Genomic DNA, 10,033 nt, shown 5'->3' with positions numbered 1-10,033 from the left:
GTGAATCCATCCCTTCCAACCTTATTAAAATTGGACAAATATCGGCATGTTTTTTCTTTTCTTTTCTTTTTTCTTTTTTTTTTTGTCTTGTGGAATATATTTAATATGTATATGTATTTTGAAATTAAAACTATTTATGGTTATTTTTTATATACATTTTTTTTGTTATCTACAGTATCTTTCAGTCAGGTAGGTTAAAGACTAATTTGTTATGAATCGAAATTTTATTTAAAAGTTTAACCTATACTATACCAATAACCTCAGCTACAGAATCATTGACCGAGCACTGGGCACAACTGAATAGGCCTCCTCAGAATATTCAAGAGCCGAGATTCCCGCACCATTAAACAACGTAACCGAAGATATGGAAAACTAACCTAAGAATCCCGAACATTATCTTCTCAGACTGTTACAAAGCTCAGCCCTCTCAGGTCTATATAAACAACTACAACCTCAAACGAAAATAAGACAATTCTACTGAGACTGAGCTATAACAAAATCCACATACTGATTTTATTTTCAAAGCTCCTTATATTCTTAAGAAACTTACTGACTTGAGCGTTGGAGTCTCTTTTGCAGGTTCCACGCCGAGGTCGTCGGAGTTCCGAGGAACACCTCCTGAGTAAGAAGTAATCAGCCGAGAAGACGCACGTTCGAGCTATAACTCGGAGGAAGTATCCTTGAACGGAACATTTGGCGCCCACCGTGGGGCTTGGAGTTCAAAGCAACTAACCCCACTTTTCTCTACCCTACTCTTGTTCTGTTTTGCAGGGTTTCAAATTTTCGCTTAATGGCAAACAACAGGATACCACAACCCTCACAAGCAGAGCTACTAGCCATGATCACGGACCTTCAGACTGAAGTCCAAAAAGTAGCCGAGCAGTCGTCTAAAACCCCAGCTGGAAATACTTCTCATGCTCGGGAAGCCGAGCCTTTGGAGATCACCCCCCCCCGGAAGGAGAAACTCACACTTGACAACCCCTTCTCGGAGGAGGTCATGAGCGTTCAGATGCCAAAAATTTCGTACTTCCCACCGGGCTAAAACCTTATGAAGGATTCGGCGATCCACGGGTGCACATAAAAAAGTTTCAATCCATGATGTTCTTTAACGGTGCCTCTGATCCTGTACTTTGTCGTTCTTTCCCAACTTATTTAGACGGTGCTACTTTACTTTGGTTTTCAAAGATTCCTGCAGGTTCCATCTCTAGCTTCAAGGATTTGGTGAGGTCCTTTATTGACTATTCTGCAACTTCGAGGATATATGTCCACGGGTCAGATTACCTCAACACCATTAAACAAGGACAGCATGAAAGTTTAAAAGACTATATGACCAGATTTGCCAAGGCAACCGTGGAAATACCTGACCTCGACCCCAAGGTACACCTCCACGCACTGAAGAGCGGCCTGAGACCAGGCAAATTTCAGGAAACAATAGCTGTAACCAAACCGAAGACCTTGGAGGAGTTCTGCGAAAAAGCGGCGGGACAAATGGAAATTGAAGAGCTTAGGGAAGCTCGGCGAGCAGAAAAACAACAACCCGGCGAGAAGAGGAGAAACACCCCAAGACGCCAAATCATAAAGACAATAGGAAACCTTTCAAAATAACACCAAAATATGGCGCCTACACCCAATTCAACACCAGAAGAGAAGACATCATCAAGGAAATACTGAATGCCAAGATCATCAAGCCACCCAGCCGAGCAGGCTTGTATCAAGACCAAAGATACGTCGAAAAATCGAAACACTGCACCTTTCACCAAAAATTCAGCCACACAACCGATGAGTGCGTAATCGCCAAGGACCTCCTCAAGAGGTTAGCCAGACAAGGTCACCTGGACAAGTACATAGGCGGCTGAATAAAACAAACTCAAACAAACACCGATCCTCAACCAGAGCGGAATCAGCACACTACAGAAAAAAAGGCCACAACCACCACCAACAAGGGGAGTTATAAACTGCATTTCGGGAGGATTCACAGGAGGCGGAAATACAAACTCCGCAAGAAAATGAAGTTACAGAGCCATGTTAGTAGTCCAGAGGGCAGAAGAGACAACCACGAGGTCACCGGCCATACCCACAATAACATTCGGGCAAGATGATCACAAACTAACAACTACCAACCTTGACGATCCTGTAGTGATATCAATCCAAGCAGGAGATCTTGTAAGAAAAGTACTGCTCGATCCTGGCAGCAGCGCAGATGTCCTCTTTTACTCAATCTTCCAAAAGATGAAACTCATCGCAAATGTAATGCAGTCCTCTTCAGGAGAATTGGTCGGCTTCTCAGGAGAACGAGTTTCCATCCTGGGAAGCGTGTGGTTGAAAGTAACAATAGGAAACCACCCCCTATGCAGAACAAAAGATGTCCTGTTCCTAGTCATCGACTGCCCAAGCCCATATAATATAATCCTGGGCAGCCGTCTTTAAACTCCTTTTGCGCTATCGTATCCACTGTCCATCTTTGTGTTAAATTTCAGGCAAATGACGACCAAACAGCAACTGTGTACTCCGACCAAATCCAAGCTCGGCAATGCTACCACGAGAGTTTGAAAATCAAAACAGAAAGAAATCCAGAGACCGAGCTCCAGAGGGAAACCCTCCATGTGTCAAACATATCAGAAGCGGCTGACCTCGATCCTCGCAAGGACCTACACAATAGGCTATCTCCAACAGATGACCTCGAGAAGGTAATCCTAAACTCCAATGATAATCATGTCACTTACATAAGCAGTTCACTTCCTGCAAGTATCAAACGACATATAACGGACATATTGCAAATAAATGCTGACCTCTTCGCATGGACCCCGGCAGACATGTCAGGAATTGATCCAAACTTCATTTGCCACAAACTACAGATCGATCCAAAGATCCGACCTATAGCACAAAAGAAACGTATCATGGGCAACGAAAAAAGGTCAGCCTACCTAGAAGAAACCAAGAAACTCTTAGAGGCCGGCTTCATAAAAGAGCTACGCTTCACAACCTGGCTTTCCAACGTAGTAATGGTAAGAAAAGCTTCAAGTAAATGGCGCATGTGCGTAGACTTTACGAATCTAAAAAAAGCATGCCCCAAAGATGCATATTCCCTCCCCTGCATTGACAAACTAGTAGATAATGCATCAGGATATAATGTTTTAAGTTTCTTAGATGCATATTCAGGGTACAATCAAATCCTAATGCACCCCAAAGATCAGGATAAAATAGAATTTATCATTGAAATGGGGAACTATTGTTATAAGGTCATGCCTTTTGGACATAAAAATGCGGGTGCCACCTACCAATGACTCATGGACAAAGTCTTCACCAAACAAATAGGAAGAAATCTCGAAGTATATGTCGATGACATGGTGGTAAAAACAAAACAGCCTGAAAACTACGGACCCGATATTGAAGAATTTTCACACAACTGAGGAAACATAACATGAGACTTAATCCCGAGAAATGTGCATTTGGAGTAAAAGGAGGAAAATTCCTCGGCTTCATGTTGACATCCAGAGATCGAAGCAAACCCAGAAAAATTTGAAACAATAATAAAGATGAGAAGCCCTCAAACAGTGAAGGAAGTTTAACAACTAAATGGTAGACTGGCCGCTTTATCCTGATTTCTCCTAGCAATTTCTGCACACTCACAACACTTCTTCAATATACTAAGGAAGCAGCGAAAATTTGAATGGGACGCCGAATGTGAAGCAGCCTTCCGAAAACTCAAACTAATACTTTCATCCCTACCAATTCTGCAAAAACCAAGCCTAGGTAGGCCTTTACTAATTTATTTATCCATTTCTACTAACGCCATAAGCTCGGTCTTGGTTACAAAAACAGGAGGGCAACAACATCCAGTATACTTCGTTAGCAAGATGTTAGAACACGCCGAGCTACTATACCCACCACTGGAAAAGTTGGTGTACACACTGGTAGTCACAGCAAGACGTTTACGACTCTACTTTCAAAGTAACACAATCGTGGTTAAAACCAGCCAACTCCTACGCCAAATCCTAACAAGTCCTGAGGTCTCCGAAAGGCTGACAAAATGGTCGATCGAGCTATCAGAATTTGATATCACCTACGAACCAAGGACAGCAATAAAAGCAAAATTCTTGGCGGACTTTATAGCTAAATTGGACGAGCAGTCAGAACAACATTACACATGGAAACTATACGTTGATGGAGCCTCAAATGCAGAAGGATCAGGAGCAGGTGTTCTACTCACCAACAAATACGACTTACATACCGAGCAGTCAATTCCGTTTACTTTTCAAGAAAGCAACAATCAAGCCGAGTACGAAGAATTGCTCGCAGGGTTAAGACTGGCGCAGTCACTGAACATCACCCACCTTCAAGTATACTGTGACTCACAACTAGTGGTACAACAGGTAACATGACACTTTCGGGTAAAGGACCAGCTACTAGAAAAGTATCACTCAATGGTAAAAGATCTTATTTCTCAATTTCAATCAGTACAAGTCACACATAGCTCGGGAACAGAATACCCGAGTGGACGCACTATCAAAACTAGCAACAACTAGGAAAGCTACGCAAGAATCTATTATATCTCAACTAACAATCGCTGAGCCGAGCTTCAGTAGCAAATCTATTTTTTCCATATCACAGGAACACGACTAGAGAACACCATACAAACAATACTTGCAGACAGGGAACATTCTTGAAGGACTGACAGACTCAAAAACATTCAAAAAAATAGCAGCATCTTACACCTTATTAGGTCACAACCTATACAAGAGGGGTTTCTCTCAACCTCTGCTATGCCGTGTGGACAAGGAAGAAGCTAACATCATCATGGACGAGGTCCACGAAGGAGTGTGCGGCAACCACATAGGGGGAATGAGCTTAGCATCCAAAATAACCAGGGCCAGATACTACTGGCCAACAATGAAACAAGACTGCATCAGCAAAGTAAAGAGATGCAACAGTTGTCAAAAGCACTCCACAGTAATACACAATCCATCCGAGCTGTTACACACCTCGGAGGTAAGCTGGCCTTTTCACAAATGGGTGCTCGATATCCTCGGCCCATTCCCAAAAGCCCTCGGCTAGGTAAAATATTTACTCGTAGCAATAGATTATTTTTCAAAATGGATCGAAGCCTTACCTTTAGCAAAAATAAGCATTGATAAAGTCAGATTGTTCATATGGAAAAACATTATCTGCCGCTTTGGAATACCACATGAAATCATCACTGACAATGGTCGGCAATCCACCAACCAGAACTTGTCAAGATTTTTGCAGGGTTTCAAAATCAAACACCACTTTTCCTCGGTAGAGCACCCACAAACAAACAAACTCGCAGAGGCCGCAAAAAAAAGTCATCCTCCAGGCACTAAAGAAAAAGCTCGGCAACCCCAAGGGAGCATGGGCCGAGCTAATCCCTGAACTCCTATGGGGATACAACACAACAAAACAAACAACTACACAGAAAACCCCCTTTAGATTAGTCTACGGCTACGATGCCATAATACCAGTCAAAATTGCCGTAGTCTCAATAAGAACCAAGCATACAACGTCCGACAACAACAACATAAGGGAGACAGAGCTCGATACAATAGATGAAGTAAGAGAAAACGCGAGACTACGACAAAAAGCAATGCAAGAAATAATCAAAAGAAAATACAATAAAAAAGTGCAACCAAGAACGTTCCCCGAGCAAGACCTCGTCCTTCGATGAATAGAAGAAGCCAGGAAACCACCAACATATGGGAAGCTCGCCGCAACATGGGATAGACCATACCGAGTACACAAAGTGCTTGGGAAAGGAGCATATTCCCTACAAACACTGCAAGGGGACGACATCCCCGGTATCTGGAACGTTTCATCTCTAAGAAGTTACTTTGTCTAACGTGATGAGGACACGGAGAGACACTCTTTTTCCTACTAACGAGGTTTTCCCACCATGAATTTTTTCTCGGAGAGGTTTTAATGAGGTCCCCCACCCCGCATCACTTCATGTACCAAGTTTGTCGAAAGTCAAATAAAAGTGTATACTAAACCATTTTTCTTTCCTCATTACAAATTAACAAAAACAAACCCTAGCGGGAATAAACATTGTGCATGACAAGTCAGCACTCCAAATATATGTTTCGCAAAACAAACAACAGTCAAACCGAGCTGTTCACACAGCGAGCTATCAAAATACAAAATAAAGTCAAATCCTGCACAAAAGGAAACACTAATCAGCCTTTTCTACTGACACACTTTCATCCTGATTTTTGCCCAACGTTCCATCATCAACCAATTGACCATTACTGACAATCTTCGTAACATCCAGCTTGCTAACATCAACACCAGGCGCTACAACACCAATCTGGTTAACAGCTCGGTCAAAGCCCATGGTAAAAGCAGCCAGGATCTCCTCGTCAAGCTCGGAAATTCTCACATTCAACTTCTCATTCTCAGCAGCACTTAAAGTTAGATCCTCCTTCACCTTGTTAAGCTCAGTACCCGACTCTTTCAACTTCTCCTTCAAGTTCTTCAGCTAAGTTCTTAACTTAACCATCTTCTCATCTTTTTCTTGCAAAGAAACCTTCAACTTCTTCAAAGCAGCCAAATTATCAACCTCAAGGATAGCATCCAGCTCAGAAGTCCGATCAATGGACATCAATCGAGCCCCAATAACCTAAAACAAGAAAAATAAACTCAACAACCACACAGAGGGAACGTAACAAAAAATTTCACATATACTCACCTGAAGATACCGAGCCACCCCAGTCTCCCCAGCTTTGTGAATTATCTTCACATCAGACTCAACCTGCGCAAACTCATCGGAAACAGCCATGAGGGGATACCCAGCAGACCACAAAGAGCAGCTCCGGACCATCCTTGTAGCCATGAAGAACAACCTGGCTCTCATGCGCCGAGTTGATTTCTTCAATAGTAAATGTCCCAACATTCTCATTAACGCCAGTAAGATCAAGGACCTTGACGACCCATCACCCCTCTTCCTTTTCAGACTATCATCAGCAACTGAACGACCCACAACAATTTCGCTCTCCTTCACATTAGTTGAGGAACCCTCCTTTTCTTTTTTCTTAGCCTTCGACACAAATGCTTTCAAATTAGCAGTGGTAAGAGTAGAAGTCTTTTCACCTAGAACAAAAGAAAACACACCAGCACCAACAAAAACTCAATACAAAAGAAAAAAAACACCAGAAACCAGAATACCACACTAGATTACCTAGATACTCCTCAATAGCCTCTTTTCAAAATACTAGATATCGACAACAACTCAGACAAAGACATCGCAGAAATCAGAAAATCCAACACATAATCTTCACTCTTTACCCTATCCTCGCAATCCAGAATCTGCTTTGGTTCGGAAGACCAATATACAGGGAACCTTTCAACCATTAAAGAGTCTAAAAATAAAGGATAAAACTCCTCCTCAATCTGCACCTTAACGAACATCTCTTTAAAATCTTTGAAAGACTGCTTATACAAACTAAATATACTTTGACCAGGGTGACTGCTCAAATTCACCCAACCTCCCCTCCACACCCCCTTGGCCTGGAACAAGGAAAAAAAAATAAACCTAACGAAGGGTAACACTCAAGATACTCCAAGAAACACTCAAAAAATCCTGGACGAAAGCCCAGGAGTTTGGATGCAACTGTGTAGGAGCACAGTTCAATTGCGACAACACACCACACTCAAAATCAGAAAATGGAAACCTCACGCCTAGCTCGGTCAACATGCAAGTATAAACATAGAAGTACGACCAGTCAGACCTACGTTCACAAACCCTATCATCCTCACCACAAGGCAGAATCCTTATCCCTAATCGTTCTCCATTCCTGACCCACCTACAGTTGTTTAACTGAGAAACAGGTTCAACCATATTAAAAATCGACGCACGACTCTTCACATCACTGGCTACCCAACCGTATGGATCATCCTTATCCACCACAATCTTGTCCTTTCTAGCCATACCACGACAAGAAAAAAGTAAAGAGACAGTATAGCAGTGAAAGTGAAAGAACAATGTACTAACCTTTTTTACTCATCGTTATTACTTGAATAGAAGACAAACGGATAGGGTGAAAGGGAACAAAGAAGTTACTAAGACACTTTTTCAACTCCGAACACCCGCACGTTCTCCCACAACCAGCGGAAACGAGACAACAAAAATTGAAACCAAACGCCAGCCAATAACACAAGCCAAAAAAAAAAACAAGTTGAACTTAGGGCCCATGCAGATAATACGTCTTCATACGCAAAATTCTGCAGTCGAGAAAAAAGAAGCTCAACCTGTTTTTTACAGGATAAGCTTGGGGGCTGTGTACTATACCAATAACCTCGGCTACAGAATCATTGACTGAGCATTGGGCACAACCGAATAGAACTCCTCAGAATATTCAAGAGCCGAGATTTCCGCACCATTAAACAACATAACCGAAGATATGGAAAACTAACCTAAGAATCCCGAACATTATCTTCTCAGACCGTTACAAAGCTCAGCCCTCTCAGGTCTATATAAACAACTACAACCTCAAATGAAAATAAGACAATTCCACTGAGACTGAGCTATAGCAAAATCCACATACCGATTTTATTTTCAAAACTCCTTATATTCTTAAAAAACTTATTGACTTGAGCGTCAGAGTCTCTTTTGCAAATTCCACGTCAAGGTCGTCGGAGTTCCGAAGAACACCTCTTGAGTAAGAAGTAATCAGCCGAGAAGACGCACGTTCGAGCTATAACTCAGAGAAAGTATCCTTGAACGGAACATACCAATGAATTGTTGTTTATATAAGACAACATTTAAATTTGTTTCAATACTTACTTAAACAGACTAATAAAATAATTATTGTACTGATCTAAATTGGTTAGTTTATATATATATATATATATATATATAGTATTATAAAATAAAATATATAAATATAAATGGTCTTGAATAATTTATTATATATAGTTTAGAACCAAGAAAGTTTCTTCTATGATAGGGGAAACAGAATCGGGAGTCATATATATAATCTCGATCGATTTTCATACTATTTTAATTATTTATTCCAGCTTTCTTAAATCAATGGACGACAGAAATGACTTCTTTTTGTATGGAAATTAAATAAATGAAATCTAAATAGTAAATGAACATACATTTGAAAATAATTAGTTGATAATTATATTAGATTAAATATATACTAAAATCAACTATTAATATAAAATATATATTAAAATATATATAAACTACATACTAAAATTAAACTAAATTATATATAATTATATATACACAAATATACAATAATTAACTTAATTTTAATATTTAAATAACATTTTTGATTAAATAATCTTGACTGCGACATCATAATAAATTTATCATTATTTAAAAAATAATATATAATATCTCATATAATACAATATTAATTAACAATAATTATTTTTCACCAAATCATGAATAATGTAATTATAAAAAACTAGCAACTCAATAGGTACGATCAGTTATTTTCTTATTATTTTTTAAAAAATTAATTTTATTTTTTTGTTAATATTGTTTATCCTTTAAATTTGTTAGATAAATATTTTTTTCTATTATTTCAAATTTAACATAATCTTATTTATATGATATTTTATTAAAATTAAAATTATTATAAAAAATACTTAAAATGATAAATTATAAAAGTACACAATAAAGATATGTATATGTTATCGAAAAAAAGATATAGTTCATAAAATAACGACAAAAATATTATCTTAATTTAAAAAGAGTATATATAAATTAAAATGCATGTTAGTTATTTTTAAAAGATTAATTTTGCTTAAATATTATGGATATTTATGTTTGTCTTCATCTTTTTTAAATGATAGGCCAAAATATGAATCTAAATATGAAGAGACATTTATTTTCCTACAAATAATCAAAGGTCAAAAGAAATAAATTTTTTTTATTTTTTTGTTTTTAAATATCAAACTATAAGATAATTAATAAAAAAATAGAAAAATATAAAAATTGTGTATCTAAAAAAATCTTTCGTAATTCATCATACATCTCTTTATCAATAATTTTTTGCGTCTTGAAAAA

General features: G+C 38.9%; 2 protein-coding genes across 2 annotated transcripts; both read left to right on the top strand.

Annotated features, from left to right (window-relative positions):
• The first annotated feature begins 2,022 nt into the window (after positions 1 to 2,022).
• LOC148575114 (uncharacterized) lies at positions 2,023 to 3,284 on the top strand. The gene is made up of 2 exons (XM_088506065.1): positions 2,023 to 2,325; positions 2,478 to 3,284. The coding sequence occupies exons 1-2, from the start codon at positions 2,023 to 2,025 to the stop codon at positions 3,282 to 3,284; spliced, it is 1,110 nt and encodes a 369-aa protein (XP_088362191.1).
• A 573-nt stretch (positions 3,285 to 3,857) lies between these two features.
• LOC148575113 (uncharacterized) lies at positions 3,858 to 4,382 on the top strand. Its single transcript, XM_088506064.1, has one exon. It carries the CDS (start codon positions 3,858 to 3,860, stop codon positions 4,380 to 4,382), a length of 525 nt encoding a protein of 174 aa, XP_088362190.1.
• The last annotated feature ends 5,651 nt before the right edge of the window (positions 4,383 to 10,033 follow it).

This window comes from Arachis ipaensis, chromosome B2 (assembly GCF_059453495.1).
Source record: "Arachis ipaensis isolate K30076 ecotype BB chromosome B2, ASM5945349v1, whole genome shotgun sequence".
NCBI lineage: Eukaryota > Viridiplantae > Streptophyta > Magnoliopsida > Fabales > Fabaceae > Arachis > Arachis ipaensis.
This window is presented reverse-complemented; position numbering and strand designations above follow the sequence as displayed.